General features: G+C 32.5%; 3 protein-coding genes across 9 annotated transcripts; all 3 read right to left on the bottom strand.

Moving 5' to 3' along the window:
* Window positions 1–742: 742 nt before the first annotated feature.
* On the bottom strand, window positions 743–2,670 carry LOC112782695 (uncharacterized protein At5g39865). The gene is made up of 2 exons (XM_025825199.2): window positions 2,273–2,670; window positions 743–2,148 (listed from the first exon to the last, which is right to left on the bottom strand). Exon 2 carries the CDS (start codon window positions 2,080–2,082, stop codon window positions 1,303–1,305), a length of 780 nt encoding a protein of 259 aa, XP_025680984.1. The 5' UTR covers window positions 2,083–2,148; window positions 2,273–2,670; the 3' UTR covers window positions 743–1,302.
* Window positions 2,671–4,395: 1,725 nt separating this feature from the next.
* On the bottom strand, window positions 4,396–6,367 carry LOC112786581 (probable pectinesterase 55). Its single transcript, XM_025829951.2, has 5 exons — window positions 6,055–6,367; window positions 5,611–5,767; window positions 5,316–5,516; window positions 4,738–4,985; window positions 4,396–4,558 (listed from the first exon to the last, which is right to left on the bottom strand). The coding sequence occupies exons 1-5, from the start codon at window positions 6,282–6,284 to the stop codon at window positions 4,396–4,398; spliced, it is 999 nt and encodes a 332-aa protein (XP_025685736.1). The 5' UTR covers window positions 6,285–6,367.
* A 354-nt stretch (window positions 6,368–6,721) lies between these two features.
* Window positions 6,722–18,602, bottom strand: LOC112782715 (stromal processing peptidase, chloroplastic-like). 7 transcript variants are annotated; one of them, XR_011878282.1, is made up of 10 exons: window positions 16,819–18,602; window positions 16,508–16,724; window positions 16,315–16,406; window positions 16,066–16,227; window positions 13,651–14,070; window positions 13,235–13,423; window positions 12,101–12,420; window positions 8,556–8,771; window positions 7,357–7,462; window positions 6,722–7,263 (listed from the first exon to the last, which is right to left on the bottom strand). XR_011878282.1 is itself a non-coding variant. In XM_072229418.1 (10 exons), exons 5-7 carry the CDS (start codon window positions 13,898–13,900, stop codon window positions 12,310–12,312), a joined length of 357 nt encoding a protein of 118 aa, XP_072085519.1. In that variant the 5' UTR covers window positions 13,901–14,070; window positions 16,066–16,227; window positions 16,315–16,406; window positions 16,508–16,724; window positions 16,819–18,602; the 3' UTR covers window positions 6,722–7,263; window positions 7,357–7,462; window positions 8,556–8,771; window positions 12,101–12,309. The 7 variants fall into 7 exon arrangements, 4 of the variants coding, with proteins under 4 accessions (XP_072085519.1, XP_072085518.1, XP_072085516.1 ...); XR_011878280.1 differs by having other exon boundaries at window positions 16,066–16,188; window positions 16,819–17,626; XR_011878281.1 differs by having other exon boundaries at window positions 13,819–14,070; window positions 16,066–16,188; window positions 16,819–17,626.
* Window positions 18,603–21,331: the final 2,729 nt, after the last annotated feature.

The raw sequence follows: 21,331 nt of genomic DNA, 5'->3' as shown, positions 1-21,331 counted from the left end.
GTGCTTGACCTAAATTATATGTAACTTGTTTTACAAATACAATTAAAAGAATAATAATACATCAATGCGAGATATGTTTTTTGAATCTTTACTACTTATATTAAGTATCAACAATCTTTGTAAATTAATCCTTATTCTGGTTAACCTGAAGGCTACATACAATCAGTATCTCTTTTCTTGTATGACCAAATCATTATTAGCCTTTATAGTCTACCATGAATATGTTGACAATTTAGCCTCTTTTGATGATGATGATGAGTTTGCCTTTGCCACAATCTTAAGGCATCCTCTGATAGAAGCCCATGACATAATTGCCATTGAATTGAGTGGGACTTTGGAGCTCTCAACTTTACACTGTCGGCAACGAAAAAATCGGAAAAGAATAAAAAGATAGCAAGAAATTGTGGATTGATTACCTTTAAGAACATACTAGAATTTTATTTATTTTTATTTATTTATTAATGTACGAGTTCCCAACATTGTTTTCTTCCCCACTCTTGTTTCTACCCAGAAAGAAAATGATACCAGTTTCCAATCCTCTCAATTTTATCACCTAAAGTTTTTCTTTTCAACAGGTAGAATTGAGACATGCACATAAATCATCCTCCCTACACCCTTTTATGACAACTTATTCGGATACAATCACCTTCAGCTAAAACCAGCAAATTGAACATTATAAAAGGGTTTTGCAGAAAATGTTGGGAACTCATAAAACCTGAACCCAATCCAACAATAAAAGTAATTTTTGGGAATTGTAGAATCACTAAAAGATACCAAACCAAGAGGGTATTTCATATTACAACACGCCTCACTGCTATTTATACATGTTCTATTAATAAAAGACAAACACACCAGAGAGAGAATACAGACACAATCTGGGATCAGAGATAAGGGATTAAAATAACCCATTCTCATTATTAACTATGAAAGACCAATACTTGCAATTAAGTCCTGATGATAATTGCACTAAATATTTACATTGCCTCGAAGAGAAGCACTAAATACACATTACTCTTTTTTTTTTTTTCCTGAAAGCAGACACACTCCTAGAACAAAACAAAATGCTGTTCAAGGTGCAAGAGACTCATCATTCTCCCATAATGACAACTCTCAAAAACTAACAATAATGAATTCAAAGAGTGCTTTGAATCCCTTCACAACCAACCAACCAAACTCATATCTCATCCCTCCCACCGGGACCACCATCAAGAGCATGCATGCAATCAATCCAACAAACAAAATATAAACTACTCATTCTCATACAACTTTGGTTACTTAGGGTTTTGGCCTGTTTTCCTTTCTTCAGGAACAGCAATTAGGGCACCTAATGAGTCCATTCTCATTACACTCCAAGCATCTCTTGAGCAACCCCTCATCCTCATCAAACACCTTCCTGCTCCCACTGCAATGCCAACAAGGTGCGAATCTCAAATCTGCGCAACTCTCGCAGACAAAACCGGGCTTCGTCTTGGGGAAACCTTCAAGAATCTTCCCTAGCTCGCCAACCTCAAACAAGTGCCTGATCACATCAGCTCCTCCAATATACTTTCCTCTCACAAAAACCTGAGGGAGGGTCACATTCTTCTCCCCAAGAGCACACTGCAACTCTTTCCTATATTCCGCGTCCATCGAAACATCCCTTTCGTCGATCCATATCCTGAATCCCTTAAGGATCATCCGAACCGCGCTGCAATCCTCAAATGTTCTCCTTACCCCTCTCAGGCTCGTGAAATACACCACCACTCGGTCGTCCGCATCCGGTAACCTGAACGGAGTCCCCAAATCCGAGTCAACCTTCATCAATTTCGAATTCCCTTGTTTCGCCTTAGACGATTGGACTGATTCTTCAGTTGCTGATTTTGCAATTGACGAAGATTTCGATTGCGTTTCAAAGAGGCCGCATATCTTCTTAACCATCCTTCCGCGCATCGAACTCGAATTGGAACTGGATTTCGATTTCGCAGAATCATCCGATATATCGCTTAGGGAACCAGAACGATCAAGCACGTAGGATATCTGCGGCGGTTTTGAGTACGCCGTATGAACCGTGTTGGAACGGTTGAAATACGGAAACCTCGACATCTTCGAGAGAATAACAAGAACGCAGTCTAATCAAATTCCAAGCTCAGAATTGGAGAATTCAATAACCTAATCGCAAAGAACGAACAATTTTCAGCCTCCTTTCCAAAATTCCCCCAAATTGAAACCAAAAAATAATTTAAAAAAAAAAAAACCAGAAATGACATCATTTTTAGGGTTTCTTATCTCTTACCACGCAAAAGGAGAGGTCGATGACAACAACGACGACGACGATTCCCCGGCGCGGCGGAGTAAGTGAAAATTAGGGTTTTGCTTTCTCCTGTTCCTTTTTGTTGTTTCTCCTTCGCTTTGAAACTTTTTTGTTTGTGTATAGAGGCTAATTTAATGGTGAGGTTGTTGTGTTAGTTAGGTGATGGTTAAGCTGTTATATGATTTTTCTGTTTCTTTGTTTCTTTTTATCCCTTTGGTTTTGCAGATTTTGAAGCAGAAGAATAAAGATTGGAACGAGGAGTTGGATTTTCTGTTACTTTTTGTAGTTGGCATGTAAAGAGAGAGAAGCTTATCAACAACGGAAAGAATTTTCTACACACAAAGAAAGTAAGACACTAGAGAGGGAATATAATTTTGGGAAAATTGCAGTTTACTCCCTTGATATTCATTTATGGTATTTTAGTCCCTCTAAGGCTAAAATACAAATTCTTTTTGTTGGCTTTGATATAGTTAAAAAAAAAAAGATAAAGTGAAGATTAATCACTAATTTTATAATTTTTATAAAATATGTGTTTTATTGTCTTAATTTAAGAATAAATAAGTGATTAACTCTTTATTTTATTATTTTATCAATTTTTTATTTTAAAAAATTGTAATCCGTAAAATATATTTTTTTATTATTTCTTGTCAACATCTAGCTTACTATAGCTGAATATTTTGATATTTCAGACAGCTTTTAAATTTATTAAATTAAAATAAATTTTATACAAAAAATATAACTAACGAATTACACTGTCTTATAATATTTAATAAGTCGATCAAATTGTATATTTTAAAATCAGTCATTAACTAATTACAACATATACAAAATATGTATTTGATATTTTTTAAAAGTTTTGTTATATTACTTTAAATATTATTTTAATATAATAAATTTTATTATTTTAAAAGTTTATTATTTAGCTAACATAAATAAAAAATAAATTGTAATGAAATAAATAAAAAATATAAAAAGTTGTAAAAGACCGTGGGGCGGTGTTGTAGGTTTGTCGTTTAGATAAGAGATAAAATGATATGAAAATACAAACATGAATGAAAATGAAAATATATAACGTTTTCCCTCTCATTTTTTGGACCAGTGTGTGTGTTGTTATTTGAATGCGTTATTTTAGAAGCGTGGCAACATAACGTGCTCTTGGCATTTGTTGTATGTGTTGGATTGCAAATGGGGTTGGTGCTCAGGCAACTAAAGTCAGACCACCGGCTGCCACTTTTGAATGCAGGACGCGGTTTCCAGCAACAATAAAATTTGCACATAAGTCCTTACTACCCATGAAAATTATAAAACCGTCAACAAATTCGTTCCTAAAAAATTAATTATTCTCTAAATTGTCATTAAAAATTTTATCAATCTAGTTTTTCAAATATTAAAAATTTATTCATTTAAGGGCTTGTTTGGGTGAGCTTCTAAAAAAAAATCTTTTTTCGAGTTATCTTTTTTTAAAAGATCTTATGGAAAAGTAAAAGTAATTTTATGTTTGAGTATTTCATGCAAAAAGATCTTTTTATTTATCAATTATGTTTGGATACAACAATATAAAAGTACTTTTTTTGTTTATTTATTACATGAAAAACATCTTTTTTTTAAGAAAAAAAATCTTTTAAAAAAAGATGTAAATTACAGCTTCTAAAAAAAAAGATGTTTTTCTGATTTTTCTAGTACTTTTACTTTTACTACTCGAAATTTGCCAAACACACTAAAAAATAAAAAAAGATATTTTTTCATTGAAAAAGGATTTTTTTTTTTTATCAAAATAATGACGTCCAAACAAGCACTAATACTTGTTATTAACGATTGGTGACATAAGAGGCACCTGAAACATACTTGACATAAAAAGTACGTTTTAGGGATAAGGAATATCAAGAACTTGTACGACTTGTATAACAAAAAAATTTGTACGTATAGATTGATTGTAAATATTTATAAAATTAATTTCTAAAGTTAACAATTTTTTTAAAAATAAGTAATCTCAATTCTCAACAAATATTTTTAACTTTAATTATCTAATAATACAATCAAATAATAAAATAATAAAGAGTTATATTCTATCTAAAATGAAGTTGAAAATATTGATAATATTCTCTCTAAAATGAAGAGCTAATTTGAAGCCATCCTTCAGAGTCTATGAAACTGGTGTTTGTCATCATATTAACGGTATCTAAATCCAATTTTGTAATCCAATTGACTCGTTTGGACGTATCAGAGCCTGGTCCAAAATTGTCATACTCTGTAAACATAATGTTATCCCTACAAAAAATATATTTTATATGATGGTCCGATCAAAATCATGTATTTACATAATATTAAATACATAACTATAATTCTTAAAATATTATGAACTAAGTCACATTGATATTTTTGCTTTGTATTTAACATGAATTAATAATGTTGTTAATAAGATGATTAGTACAATGATAGAGTCTTACTCATGTTGAGAGGAATCCCATGGATCCCAACCAGCGGGTTGAATAATGTTGGCCATACTTGTATTGTAGAAAAGAACTCTGGCATAAGGTCTCCAAGGTCTTCCCAAAAAAGTAGAACCATCTCCAAAGACATTACAATTTTTGAATACAAATCCATTTGAATCTTTAGGATTTTCTCTCCCTTGTGCTGTTATATATCCTACAAATCCTTCTCCTAATGCCCTTCCAATCACATTTATGCCACACCTCTGCCATTACCAACACAATAATACATTTAATTAATCATCAATTCCCATTCAATCCATTTTTGTGTTACCGTGGCTAAACAATTTTAACATTATTTAAAAAATATTATTAAAATTAGATTCATATATATATTATATAAATTTCACATTAAATCTCAAATCAATTTTTATGATATATAATTCTATAAATATTTATGTAGCATTTATAAGACTTAAAATAAAATTAAACTAAAATTAAGCATTAAAATGCTCTTACTACTAAAAAATGTTATTTTAACGATAATAATAAATATGATAGCATGCACCTTTTATATTTTAATGAAAGTCAATTACCTCAAATAATGACTGGCCGATAAAATCAACAGCACCTTGAATAGTGCAAAGTTTATAATAATGTTTTCCATAATTATCCCACAAAGTATCTTGCAATCCGAAGAATCCAACTCTATAAAAGTAAGATTTGTCTCCATTTATCATTGCAGCTACTGCAGGAACTCTGGGATTTGTATTTATTGGATTGTTATATGTATTCTGTTTCACAAAAAAATAGATGGATTAATTAAAATAGGCAGAGAATGATATAATAATTAATTAATTAATTGATTAATTAATTATGGTTAATTATCCTAAAAGAGATGGATTTGACAACGATATTATCAGCATTGGATTGGAAGGTGGGGCTCTGAGCAGTTGTATTATGGTCATCCCATTCAACCCACGTTCTCATCTTTCCACTTCCCTTCAGTATTATATATGGTTTATCACTTGGAATCGTCACTTTCTCCCTGTAATACCAAATTTCTTAAGTCAAATTCAATAAAAGAGTTACATGCCACAACTCAAAATAATAGTAAATAAGACTCTCTCCGAAAACATTACTGTTCACATAAAAATTGTATGTTAAAATAATAGTAAATTAGGTGAAAACTTAGGTACAATCAACTTTACGTAAAATTAACTGTATCTAAGTTTTTACTTATAATTATTATTTTCACATAAACATTTGATGTGAATAATTATCTAAAAAAAGTTACTATTTCTTTGCATAGCAAAAGAATATTGAATTTATTACCTATAAATACCAGCCTCGACATTGATTAAAACCCAATACTTATTGTTGGAAGAGACAGAATCAATGGCAGATTGAATTGTAGAGAAGTTGCCATGTCCCAAAGAATTGACAACAATTTTGCTAAATGGAAGGATTCTATCTCTAACAGTTCGGTAATTTTGACCATTAACAACTCCTGAATTTAACACCACAAACACACAAATCCACCAACGAACAAGAAATAGCAACATCTTCAACGAATTCAACACCTGTGTTAATAGTTGGGATCAAATTGAAGTTTTTTTTAATACTTCAGTCTTCTTTATGCAACAAATGTCACTCACCTCACTTTTTCACACCAGAAAAACGTGCATAAAGAAAATTTTATTTATCAAAGTTGTCTAATTTGTCTCACCAAAGGTGTTTAAATAACTTCATAAAAAAACTAACTAAAAGATAAGATAAGAAAACTTAATTTAACTCTTCTAAAGATGAGATAAGATAACTTAATTTAACTCATAAGATAATTAATTTAAATCAGATTTAATCTTATTAGATTATATCAGATTTGATTTAAATATTAAAACCATAAACATATGATAACTCTAAAAGATTTTGAAGATGCTGGCAGAAGGAACGGGGATCAGACATACAATACAATCTCTCCAATTTTGGACAATCCAAAGAATGAATTCAGCAAGGATGTTAACTCTTTATTGTAGGATAAATGAAGTAGAGTTAGAGCTTCAAGGCGGTAGAAAAAACATTCTGGAATATATCTAATCATATTGTCACTAAAATTCAAGGTGGACAATTGCGGACACTCTGGTGATGTGCCCTCTGGAATTATCTGATTCCTAATGTTTTTTCCACTCCTCCCATTCCACATACACCGATGACGTTGTCATCCTTTAGACAATCTCGCATGTAGCGAGGCATTTCACGGTACATTGGTCAATTTGCTTTCCAAATCATCTATTTCCTTTTGAGGGTCTTGCAAAGCATCCTGATGCAGCAATATCTGAGCTGCTTCTTCTTTCAGGCCTTCTACTTTCTTTAACCAAGCATTCATTTTGTTCTTCCTGCCACAATACTCTAGTCACTGCCGTTCTTCGTTACGTAGTTCTTCCAATATGCTTAATTCATCAAACTTTTCATATATTTCTTTAATGCAAGTTTCAAGACCACTGTTACTGATACCAACAACAGCCTCATTTAAACGTGGCAAACCTGTTTATTTGGAAAATAATAATTGAAAACAGCAAACATGTTACCATTACTATAAGCTCTTGATGGTAGCCAGAACAAGGAAGGATACCGTACCTTCCCCCATATTGCTGGGTCCGGCCGCATCATTTTGATATATTGGACCGTCAGGGCAAGCAGATATCATATTATGATGACCTTCAGCCTCTTCACTGTAACATAGCTATAAAGGTAGAGAAAACACTGGTCCTATTTCTTTAATCAGCAAAGGAAAAAATCCAATATGAATGAAAGTAGATAACACATGCCTAGTTTTGGCAAATTTGCCATTCTTATTGTGAAACAAAATTATCTTTAAAAGCTATTGTGTAACTTAGGTAACGTTTGAAAGAGAGATAGAGATGGAAACACTGACATTTGAGAGACAGGCTCAGTATTATTTTTTGTATAAAGTAAAAGACACAGACTGAAATAAGAATGAAGCTCTAATTTAATTTGCATAAAGGATAAAGTTAGAATTAATTAATTGAAATGAGGCATTTTAGATATAAAATATTAAAGTTCAGTTTCCGTCTCGAAAAATTTTAGGATAAAAATAATATTTTGCATATGAAAAATTTGTTGATAACAATTTGCAGCCACATCCCAAAACAATGGAGAATGTTGAAAATTATGTAGTCAGGGAATATGAAACTTATTATGGTGGTGAAATTTTCTTTTATTTAAAATTGTGCAATTGGAAATGCCAAAAAAATTATCTTTAAAAGCTATTGCATAAAGTAAAACTAGGTACCAATATATATTATTATCCTAAACTAGAAAACTGATTTTTTTTTATGACAGGTAAATTTGTATTTTTAATATATATAATTTAACAAGATAAAAGTTTAGCATATCAAAAGATATATTTGAAGAAGTATTGTTTAATATTCAGAAAAGAAAAGCAATACATATTAATCAATACTTTTTCCTTTTCAATATAATTATCTAAAGACAGAAGGAATATATTTAAAGAATCGAATAGCTGGATTTAACATTATGAAATTTGTAATTTTTTCAAAAACAAATGGGTGCATCTGATTTGTAAAATGACCATAACAATAAAATAGAGAAAGCTGGGTTGAGAGAAACTGTTAAGAGACTACTGGTGACTTGGACTAACAAACTCTGCTACCTCAACATCTATAACAAGAAACTGTTACGGTGTTACCACTTACCACTACCAATAACGTGTAACTAACTCACTTGCAACCATTACAATGCAGAAGCAGAACAATTTGGGACTCTTTCACTGAAATACCAACTATAATAATTACCTTGTGATAGCGGAAGTTCCTCTTCTTCAATTCGAGCTATGGATACCTTAAAATAAAGGTCTTTGGGATTGGCGAGCTCAAAATCATAAATATCCCCTACATTCAAACTATTGTCTTTTGCAAATCTCTTCCATCCAGAATTGAATTTGCCAAAACTGTAAGTAACAGACCATGTTCTCCCCCATCATGGACCTCAAGGATGGCTGTCGCTTGCTTCTTCAAATATTTGGATAATTATTGATTTTTGAAAATATAAAATCTACTCGTCTAAATTGTTTTTATAAACAATTATGACTTTAATTTTGAATAGAGAATATAAATTTAGTTTCTTTTGTTTATGTGATAATATATGACTGATAATATATAACATACTTAAAATATGTTGGCTACTTATATATTTTAGGTATATGTCCTTCCTCTAATTTTAAGTATGTTTATGACTCAAAAGATGTTGACATGGACAAGTAAAATACAAGTACATTGAAAAATGTAAAGAATGTTATAAATAAGGGGTGAATTACAATTTTGATCTCTATAATTTTAACAGAAAATTAAAATTATTCCTAAGATTTTTTTTTATTCAAAATTATTTCTAACGTTGGGTTTTATTTTAAAATCGTTTTTTTCCTATTTTTCGGATAAAAATATCCTCTTCCTCGTTTCACTTGTATTTTTTTTTCCCAGCTTACAAAATTCAAAAAAGATGTGAAGTGATCAACACGATAACACAACACGGTGCCAATATTCAAAACTAAACAAGAATTCTCTTCACAGATTTTGGTTTTGCTCTTTGATTTTTCTCTTTCTCTTCACATTATCGCTGTAAAAAAATTAATATTTTATATGATCATCCAATCAAAATCATGTTTTTTTTTTTTACCAATGATATGTGACTCGAAACCGGCGCCCTCTTAATTGAGTATGGAGAGTCTATGCCATTTGAGCTATAACTCATTAGCATCAAAATCATTTGTTTACATAACTATTTAATACATAATTATATTACTTAAAATATTATCAAGTAAGTCATTGATATTGTTGCATTGAATTAAACATGAATTAATAAGATAATTAGTATAGTGATAAAGTCTTACTCACGTTGAGAGCAATCCCACCCAGCGGATTGAGTAATATTGGCCATGTTTGTGTTATGGTCTCCAAGGTCTATCTCAAGAAAGTAGAACCATTTCAAAAGACATTGCAATTCTTGAGCACAAATCTATTTGAATCCGTTGAATTTGTTCTCCCTTGTGCTATTATATATCCTACAAACCATTTTTCTAATGCCCTTCCAATCACATCTATGCTACATCTCCGTCATTGCCAATACAACAATAATACATTTAAAAAATCAGCAATTTCCATTCGATCTATTTTTTTGTGGATTTTTTGATACTTGTAGTTATAATAGTTATCGTGGCTAAACAATTTTAACATTATTTAAAAAGTATTATTAAAATTAAATTCACATATATATATATATATATATATGAATTTCACATTAAATTTCAAATCAATTTTTATGATATATAATTCTATAAATATTTATGTGACATTTTATAATACTTAAAATAAAATTAAACTAAAACTAAGTATTAGAGATGCTCTTATGACGAAGAAATGCTATTTTAACTATAATAATAGATACAATAACATGTACCTTTTATATTTCAATGAAATTGAATTACCTCAGACAATGACCGGCCAACACCAAAGATAAAATCAACAGCACCTTGAATAGTACAAAGTTTGTAGTAATGTCTTCCTTGATTGTCCCATAAAATCTTGTAATCCAAAAGAATTCAATTTTATAAAAATAAGACGTGTCTCCACTTATCAATGGAGCTACTACAGAACTTTAGAGTATTTATTTATTGGATTATTGTATGTATTCTGTTTCGCAGAACAAAACAAAAAAGTAAATAAAATCTATTGATTTTGTTGCATTTACTTTTTTTTTTTTTTTTGAAACAGAATACATATAACAATCCAATAAATAAAAACTCCAGAGTTCTCCTGGAGTAGCTGCAATGATAAGTAGAGACAAGTTTTATTTTTATATAGTTGAATTCTTTGAATTGCAAGACACTTTATGGGACCATCAAGGAAAACATTACTACAAACTTTGTACTATTCAAGGTGCTGTTAATTTTATCTTTGGTACTGGTCAATCATTGTTTGAGGTAATTCAATTTCATTAAAATATAAAAGGTACATGTTATTGTGTCTATTATTAAAGTTAAAATAACATTTCTTCGTAATAAGAGCATCTCTAATACTTAGTTTTAGTTTAATTTTATTTTAAGTATTATAAAATGTCACATAAATATTTATAGAATTATATATAATAAAAATTGATTTGAAATTTAAGATGAAATTCATATAAAAATTTATATATGAATTTAATTTTAATAATAGTTTTTAAGTAATGTTAAAATTGTTTAACCATGGTAATTATTATAACTACAAGTATCATAAATTTCACAAAAAAAAAAAGATTGAATGAGAATTGATGATTAATTAAAATGTATTATTGTTGTGTTGGTAATAACAGAGATATAATATAAATGTGATTGGAAGGGCATTAGGAAAAAGATTTGTAAGATATATAACAGCACAAGAGAGAACAAATTCGATAGATTCAAATGAATTTGTGTTCAAGAATTGCAATGTCTTTGGAAATGATTCTACTTCTTTGGGAAAACCTTGGAAATATTATGCTAAAGTTCTTTTCTACAACACAAACATGACCAACATTATTCAACCCGCTAATTAAAAACCATGGAATTACTCTCAACATGAGCAAGATTCTATCCCTATGCTAATAATCTTATTAACAACATTATTAATTCATTTTAAATTCAAAGCAACAATGTCAATGAGACTTAGTTGATAATATTTTAAGAATTACAGTTTTGTGTTAAATAGTTATGTAAATACATTTTTTTATTGGACGATCGTATAAAATATTAAATTTTTTTTACAGGATAACGTTATGTTTGCTGAATATGGCAATTTTTGACCAGGTTCTGATACCTCCGAACGAGTAAATTGGATTACAAAGTTGGATTTAGAGACGATTAATATGATGAAAAGTATAAATTTCATAGACTATGAAGGATAGCTTCATCACAACTCTTCATTTTAGATAGAATATAACTCTTCATTATTTTATTATTTGATTGAATTATTAGGAAATTAAAGTTGGAGATACTTTCTTGTTGAGAATTGAGATTACTCATTTTTAGAAAATTATTAACTTTAAAAATTAATTCTATAAATATTTATTCATATGTTCTCAGTCTTAATATTATTCTAACTTCATTTAAACTTTTAGTTACTTTATTTCTTAAATGATTAGGTATCTGTGTATCTAATTATGTTTTTTATCTTTATATTTTAAATGAATTTTAAAAAAATGTTATTAATTTATTAATACAAAATATTTAATGCTTTATATAAATAACAAAGACATTAAAATATTTAAAAATTAATTTATTTTAAATATTTTAAAATATTAAAATCATCTTTGAGAACAAGGTTACCTTTCTTTCCTCACTTCTCTTATCAGCTTCCCAATCTCTCTCAACCTTCTCCTCTGATTTATTTTAATTAAAAAAATCAAAATCTATGAAGAGAAAGAGAAAAATCAAACAGCAAAAATAAGTCTAAGTGTGTGTTTGAATTAGCATTTGTAAAAACTAATTTTGATTAAGAGTGAGTCGGTATTAACGTAGTTTATATTTCTTAATTTTCATTCAAAATATATTATAAAAGTGAGTTGCATCTTCCCTTTCAGATGCACCGCTTTCAGCAGCTTCACATCACAGCTCTCATCTTTTCCTTTGTTTTCATGTTCTTCATCCTGGTTATTTAACCAAAGCATGGTGTCACTTTGTACGAATAAAGCAACAATCTTATATCAACATTGAAAAACACAGAAATGAACAACTGAGATGAGCAGGAAAAACACAGGCAAGCTGCTATTAAATGTTAGATGTATTCATTATTCAAATTTAATTTCCAAAATATAGTTAGCATACTGAGAAGTTCACACATATCTACTTTTCACCATCTATTATGTCAAAATTATCCTTTTTATATATACCTGAAGAAGGATTGATAAAATAATGGGAAATTTCTACATTTTTATCAGATCATTGATAAAACCTTTTAAATTTAAATTCAAAATAATCAGAAAGAGAAATATAATCACGATATCTTCCAAATCAAATGTTAAACATGAAAAAAATCCAAGATGCTAACAATAATGGTCTATCATCGTCCTAGAGCCCTTGTACCTTGGCAACAAAGTTCAAAAGAAAGAATCAAAATAATTAGTTAAAGAAAACGTTAACAAACTTACCAAGAGTCGCAAGAAGCAACAAGATAGATGAGAATAACAAAGGATAAAATTGCTTGTTTAACGAGGACACATGCAGCTTTCTTGTGAGTCATGTCAAAATAGAAATATATACGGAATGCAAAAAGTTATGATAAAGCCACCACTCTTAGGTTAAAGCTATTATTGTGACATAACCACATTGAGCATAACCAAATATCAAATACGCAGTACCGTAGACTAGTTACAAGTCAGTTGGGGAAAATCAAATACTACCAAGTGTGAAATCAGAATAAACTAACAAGTCAAGAAGTCGATTTGAAGAGGGGTTGAATACCTCAGGCTCTGGCATTATAGGCTGATCCAATCCTGCTTTCATAGCATCTGTAATTTCAGTTGGAGAAATCTTGAATTCTGTTTCGCCTGCTTTTGTTGGAACACAACCAACAATAGCTGCAGGAAGCGGTGCAGTAGGCTTTCCAAAATGAGCTATAAATTCTAACACCTTAGCACCGACAGAATTGACCTGCACCAGAACACATCAATGATTATATAAGCATATCCAAAAATATGAGTTACTAGATAACAATCTAACATGAAATAAACCAATGCCTCATCTTTTGAATGCATGGTATCGACAAATCATTAAGGGAAAAATCTTCAATCTCTATTATCAGGAATGAACAAAAATCTTCAATCTCAAGAGAAGGATGCTTTAAATAAAGGTATTTATCTTGGAAAGAAAGATTGAACCTGAAATAGAGAAGTGGAACTAAATTGTGAAAAAAAGCCTGATTGAACAGCAAAGTTTAGATCCAAAATATCTATCTTCAGCAAACCAAGATTGTGTTTGATGTACTATCAAGTTAGGAGATGAAGTACAAAAAGGGCAATGAAACGAGTTCACTCTTATGGACAAACCACATTAGCACAAAAGCAGTGATACCCTTCTTACTCCTGGCTTCAACATCAGCACCTTTCTCCACCAAAACCTCAGCCACATCAGCACAAAAGCTTCTCTATGAATTTTTCATGTATTTGTGCATGATATTAGCATACCCTTCTTCATCCTCTGCATTCAAATCAATCCCTTTCTCCAAAAGCACGTGCACTGTGTTGATCCTCCCTTTCTCCAAAAGCACATTGGCCATATTCAATTGCAAAAATTCAATCCTGAAAAAACAAAAAATGACTCATTTTACATAAACATCTCTGGACAAGGATCTGCATAAAATATCTTGATCTTCTAACACCATAACTAACAGCAATTGAATAACTGATTTAATATTTTTTATACATTATATTAATTTTAATGGATAAAAAAATTAAAGTACTTCTCCTAACTAATTAAAATAATTGCCACATAGCACATTTTTAGTTTATTCTATAAGTCAATCATTAATATTATATCTACATTAAACTGTTCTAATATATTACATTATGATTATTTTTCATGACCAATAAAATGATAAATCTTTGAAATAAAAAATTCCTTATTATTATTTCAAGATTGCCTATTAAGAAGCGATATACCTATTAAGAAGGATGATGGAGAGGTATCGTAGTAATAAAAGGGATCTACATATGGTGTTTATTGATTTGGAAAAAGCATACGATAGAGTACCAAGGGATGTCTTATGGAAGGTCTTAGAAAAGAGGAAAGTAAGGATCGCATATATTCGGGCAATTAAAGATATGTATGATGGGGCCACAACTAATGTGAAGACTCAAGGTGGTGTGACAGAGGAATTTCCTATTGGTATAGGATTACACCAGGGATCATCCTTAAGTCCATACCTTTTCACATTAGTCTTGGAAGTACTCACAGAGCACATCCAAGAGCCTGTGCCATGGTGCATGCTTTTTGCCGATGATATCGTCCTTATGGGAGAGTCAAGGGAAGACCTAAATAAGAAGTTGGAGTTATGGAGAGAAGCTTTAGAAGTGTATGGTCTGCGCATAAGCCGTAGCAAGACGGAATATATGGAATGTAAGTTCAGTCTGAGAAGGAAAAACCCCAATATAGAGGTGAAGATTGGAGAAAACACCCTACGAAAAGTTAAAAGTTTTAAGTATCTTGGGTGCATCATACAGGACAATGGAGAGATTGAACAGGATGTAAATCATAGGATCCAAGCAGGTTGGTCAAAATGGCGGAGTGCATCTGGTTTTATATGCGACAAAAAAGTGCCTTTAAAACTTAAAGGTAAATTCTATCGCACCGCTATAAGACCGGCTATGCTGTATGGTACGGAGTGTTGGGCGGCTAAAGGGGAGCACGAACATAAGTTGAGTGTGGCAGAGATGAAAATGTTGATATGGATGAGTGGTCATACGCGATTGGATAAAATAAGGAATGAAGATATAAGGGAGAAAGTTGGAGTTGCACCAATTGTGATTGTGGAAAAGATTGTTGAATCGCGTCTCAGGTGGTTTGGACATGTGAGAAGAAAATCGATAGAACATCCAGTTAGGAGGGTGGATGAGATGGAAGATGAACAAAGGGCGAAAGGCAAAGGAAGACCTAAGAAGACCATCCATGAGGTGGTCAAACGAGACCTACATGTAAACGGTCTCTCTGTAGACATGATACATGACAGAGCACAATGACGTCGTTTGATTCATGTAGCCGACCCCACTTAGTGGGACAAGGCTTTGTTGTTGTTGTATTATTTCAAGATTGCCAATCTCAAATTGAAACCTTATAGAATGAAGCAGAAATTAAAAAAGACAAAAGGAATCACATAATTTTTTACGAGGGGCTGAATTGTTGATTGTATTGCTTATTGCTTATGTTATAAAATATATTAATCCTAAACTTTTCTTTCTTTCTTTTCTTTGCTCTGATCTCATCATCTCCTGAACTTGAGTCTCAATCATGGCTGCAAAACTTGGGGGTAGAGCTTATCTCTCTTCCTTTGTTGATGCTGTTTTGAACAAGCTGTCTTCACTCATTTTAAAGAACTCAAAAACCCCTCTTATTCTCAATCAATCCATCACTGGTTACCCATTTTAAAGAATCTCTCATCCCTCCATAATGAGAGAGTACCATGAAAAGGACTGATAACATATAAAATTTTCAACAAAGACATGCATAGATGAAAGATACAATCAAGAATGGCGATTATTATAAATCCAGAGATGAAGTTTAAGAAAATGTGAAAGTACTGTGTAAAGAGAATCAGCTGCAAGGGCAGCAAACTTGGACTCTCCAGTTACACTTGAACCCTCTGGCAGTGCCAATTGCTTCTTGACTATGTCAAGGACCTTCTGAACTGTTTCCTGGCTCGCCTGCACAAAATAACAAAGTCCATGGTAGTCACAGACCTTCTGAATTGTTGCATTATATATTTCAGTAACCACAAAATAAAGAACAATTTGCAACAAAAAAAGCTTCGATGAAAAAAATCCACATACCAAATCAGCAGAAGAGCCTCTTCATGATGCAACAATGAGAAGTTGAACTCAGTTGTGGTTCATCCGTGAAGTTTGAAAGATGGCACTGAATTCTGAAATTGATGAGTTTTAGGTCAATCATCAATGGAGGTTTTAGAGTTGAAGAATGAAACTGAGCAAAGAGAAAGAGAGAGAGAGAGAGAGAGAGAGTAACCGAAGGACAGAGCGACGGAGACGCGAGTGTGACAGCGCAACGGCGATGCGAGTGTGAGGGAGCGACGGCGACGCGAGTGTGACGGTGCGATGGCGACGCGAGTGTGACGGAGAGACGACGGACGCGGCGGTAGTGGAGTGACGACGGCGCGGCAGCAGTAGAGCGAAGACGGCGCGGCAGCAGTAGAGCGAAGACGGCGCGGCGGCAGTGGAGTGAACTGAGGAGAAATGGAGAAGGCACGAATTAGGGTTTAATTTCTGAGATAAAATGTAATAGGTGAATTGGGATGTAACTAGGGAGGGGGTACTAACGACTGAACGCGCGGCGGTTGGGAACAGAGGCACGGTGTCGCTGTGGGGAGCAGGGGCGGAGGTAGGGACGACACTTCGCGGGCTTCAGGGGAGATGGAGATGCAGCGGTGCGGCGTGGAAGAGAGGCAGTGGTGCGGCATGGAGGAGAGGCAGTAGTGCGGCGTGGAACAGCGACGGAACATTGTCTCCGTTCTAAGCGAGGTGGCGCACTGCAGTTTCTTGACAGGTAACGGTGGACGGCGTTTCAAAGAAGGCAGTGGTGGGAGGCTGCGGTGAAAATAGGGTTTAGGGTTTGGTGTAGGTAAAAATAGGTAATGAAAAAGGTGATGAAAGGTAAAATAACTCTTCTTGCAAAGCGTGTACTATTTTGTCTTTATGATGGGGAAGCAATTTTGCCAGCTAAGATGAGCTGGAAAGATGCTGGCTTCTACTTTCTTTAACCAATTTGTACTATAAGCTCTTGATGGTAGCCAGAACAAGGAAGGACACCGTACCTTCCACCATATTGCTGGGTCCGGCCGCATCATTTTGATATATTGGACCGTCAGGGCAAGCAGATATCATATTATGATGACCTTCAGCCTCTTCATTGTAACATTGATATAAAGGTAGAGAAAACTCTGGTCCTATTTCTTTAATCAGCAAAGGAAAAAATCCAATATGAATGAAAGTTGGCATAACACATGCCTAGTTTTGGCAAATTTGCCATTCGTATCGTGAAACAAAATTATCTTTAAAAGCTATTGTGTGACTTTAGGGAGCATTTGAAAGAGAAATAGAAATGGAAACACGGAGACATTTAAGAAACAGATTGAAATAAGTATTATGTTTTGTATAAAGTAAAAGATACAAATTGAATGAAATTTTAATTTAATTTGTATAAAGAATAAAAATAAAATTAATTAATTAAAATAAAATATTTTAAGTATAAAATATTATTAAAATTTTAGTCTCCGTCTCCAAAAATTTTAGGATAAAAATAATATTTTGCATACGAAAAATTTGTTGACAACAATTTGCAGCCACATCCCAAAACAATGGGGAGTGATGAAAATTATGTAGTCAGGGAATATAAAACTTATTATGGTGGTGAAATTTTCTTTTATTTAAAACTGTGCAATTGGAAATGCCAAAAAAATTATCTTTAAAAACTATTGCATAAAGTAAAACTAGGTACCAATATATATTATTATCCTAAACTAGAAAACTGATTTTTTTTTATGACAGGTAAATTTGTATTTTTAATATATATAATTTAACAAGATAAAAATTTAGCATATCAAAAGATATATTTGGAGAAGTATTGTTTAATATTCAGAAAAGAAAAGCAATACATATGAATCAGTACTTTTTCCTTTTCAATATAATTATCTAAAGACAGAAGGAGTATATTTAAAGAATCGAATAGCTGGATTTAACATTATAAAATTTGTAATTTTTTCAAAAACAAATCGGTGCATCTGATTTGTAAAATAGAGAAAGCTGGGTTGAGAGAAACTGTTAAGAGACTGGTGACTTGGACTAACAAACTCTGCTAGCTCAACATCTATAACAAGAAACTGTTAGAGACTCTTTCACTGAAATACCAACTAGAATAATTACCTATTGATAGCGGAAGTTCCTCTTCTTCAATTCGACCAATGGATACCTTAAAATAAAGGTCTTTGGGATTGGTGAGCTCAAAAACACAAATGTCCCCTACATTCAAACTATTGTCTTTTGCAAATCTCTTCCATCCAGAATTGAATTTGCCAAAACTGTAACTAACAGGCCATGTTCTCCCCCCATCAAGGACCTGAAGGATGGCTGTCGCTTGCCTTTTCAAATATTTGGATAATTATTGATTTTTTGAAAATATAAAAACTACTCTTGTCTAAATTTTGTTTCATAAACAATTATGACTTTAAATTTGAATAGAGAATATAAAATTTAGTTTCTTTTGTTTATGTGATAATATATGAATTTTTTATTTTAATAAATAAAATAAATATAATATTTATTAAAATAAATAATTTTATGAAAATTTATCGATTTAAATTTCTTTGCCATGAAAATGTCATCGTAAACGAGATAAAAAAAAGATAAATATTCAACATCTATAAAAAGATGTGTAATTCTTAGTATTCTCTACACACATTTTATATCATTTTTCTGTCTTGTTTTTCTCACAAAAACAAAGCTAAATGGCCAGTAACAATCCTTTCATAGTTGTGTTTGTTTATCCCAATTATCGTATGAGAAATGGCGACAACGGGGTGACATTTGAGTGTCACGATTCGATATTGTTTTGCACTCAACGTGTGGAGACGTTGTCGGATTTGAAGAGATTGATATTGAGCAAGCTCGGTGGTACAGAAGCGAGGGAGATAGGAAGGGTGGGATATAGGTTGCTGGCACCTATGGGAAACGGAGTCTTCCGGTTTCGACTATTCCAACTTCAAGGGGACGAGCATGTGCAACTAATGTTCGACATCCATGGAAGGATCATGGTAGAACAGGTAATGGACCTGTCTGCCGAGATGGGTCACGGTGGTAGTGGTGGTTCCATACACGAAACCTATTTGCAGGACGACCGATCAGTAGAACGCCCTACACTCCTCAAAGTCCTGGAGCAACGGTAGCCAACGAAGGTGCACCAGATTGTTGGACTTGTCGGTCATCAGATACCCTCCGATCAGTAACATGATATAACACCTGGCGTACTGTCGGAGGGTCTCGGGATCGTCTATCGGGGGGCATCTGGCGGACACGATCTCGCAGCCACACAAGTTTCAGCGTGAAGGACTCCTTTCTCTACGCCGTCTGCTGTGCTGTCACGGGAGGCCTGGCGCCGAGCAGCTGCTCCACTAACGCCCACGTCTCCGTCTGGTACCACCTACCAAAGTCACGGAGGCACCCCCGACGGGGTTACCGTGTGTGCGTAGGCCTAGGTGGTACGCCACGTCCTGCAAGGTGATAGTGACCTCACCCCACGAGAGATGAAACGTGTGCGTCTCTGACGCTATCGCTCCATAAGTGCCGAAATTCGAGAGTTGTCAAAAGTAAAATCCCTTAGGGACACCGTGTCGCCGAATCCGACCTCAGCCAGATACGGGACGATGGCATTGAGTGGAGGTAAAGTATGGCTCACTCGTCGAGGCAGTAGGAGACGAGGCCTCTGAAGAATGAAAAAAAAAAATTAGCCTTAATAATAAAATATTTCAACTTTCTAACCTACACATGTCACTACATTACATATTCCATATTAGGCAAATCCTAACTACAGCGTTATAAATACTAACAACATAGCACAAGAATAACAGAGTTCCAAACTAATAATTCATATAACTAGAGTTCTAAATTAGCACAAGCGACTAGAGTTCTAAATTCTTCCTACAGACCTAACTCCTAATTCATATAACTAGATTCCAGTTCTTCATGACTACCCTAACAATTGCCACATCCTTAAATTAAACAAACATAACAAAACTAACTTTGAAGTTGGCTGCCCCTGCACAATGTGTCGTCTCGTTCAGCATGTTGATGTCTCCGTCATTCTCCGCCTGGCGCGCCATCACCGATTCAGTCGAAGGTATGGTCAGAAAGGGTTAAAAAAGGGGAGAAAGAGGTTGACAAAGTCAAACTGGGGCCGGAACTAAGCTGTAAACGACTTGTATATATAGGCGCAGACAAGCCATATCTCATTTACACTGTAAATGAGATATATGCAATGTCATCTCGTTTACACTGTTAACGAGATATGACAAAGAAATTTAAATCGGTAAATACTCATAAAATTATTTATTTTGGTAAATGTTAGATTTATTTTATTTATTAAAATAAAAAATTCGATAATATATAACATACTTAAAATATGTTGGCTACTTATAAATTTTAGGTATATGTCTTTCCTCTAATTTTAAGTATGTTTATGACTCAAAAGATGTTGACATGGACAAGTAAAATACAAGTACATTAAAAAATGTAAAGAAGGTTATAAATAAGGGGTGAATTACAATTTTGATCTCTATAATCTTAACTGAAAATTAAATTATTCCTAAAATTTTTTTTATTTAAAATTATTTTTAACGTTGGGTTTTATTTTAAAATCGTTTTTTTTTTCCTATTTTTCGGATAAAAATATCCTCTTCCTTTTTTCACTTGTATTTTTTTTTTAGATAATTTATCCTTACAAAATCAAAAAAGATGTGAAATGATCAACATAATAACACAATACGGTGCCAATATTTAAAACTAAACAAAAAAATTTTGCTCTTTGATTTTTCTCTTTCTCTTCACAGATTTTGGTTCTTTTAATTAAAATAAATCAGAAGTTACAGGTTGGGAGTGATTGGGAGGATTGGGGTTAAGAGTTAAGACCTTAATGGTGTTGATGAGAGAGGTGAGGAAAGAAACGTAATTTTGTCGCAAAGATGATTTTAAAACAAAATTTAGCATTAAATTATAATTATATCCTAATATTTTATTAATATTTAAAATAAATTAATTTTTAAATATTTTAATACCTTTTTAT

The sequence above is a fragment of the Arachis hypogaea genome, chromosome 20 (genome assembly GCF_003086295.3).
Source record: "Arachis hypogaea cultivar Tifrunner chromosome 20, arahy.Tifrunner.gnm2.J5K5, whole genome shotgun sequence".
Lineage (NCBI taxonomy): Eukaryota > Viridiplantae > Streptophyta > Magnoliopsida > Fabales > Fabaceae > Arachis > Arachis hypogaea.
Note: the sequence above shows the minus strand (reverse complement) of the source record. Positions and strands in the feature narration are given on the sequence as shown.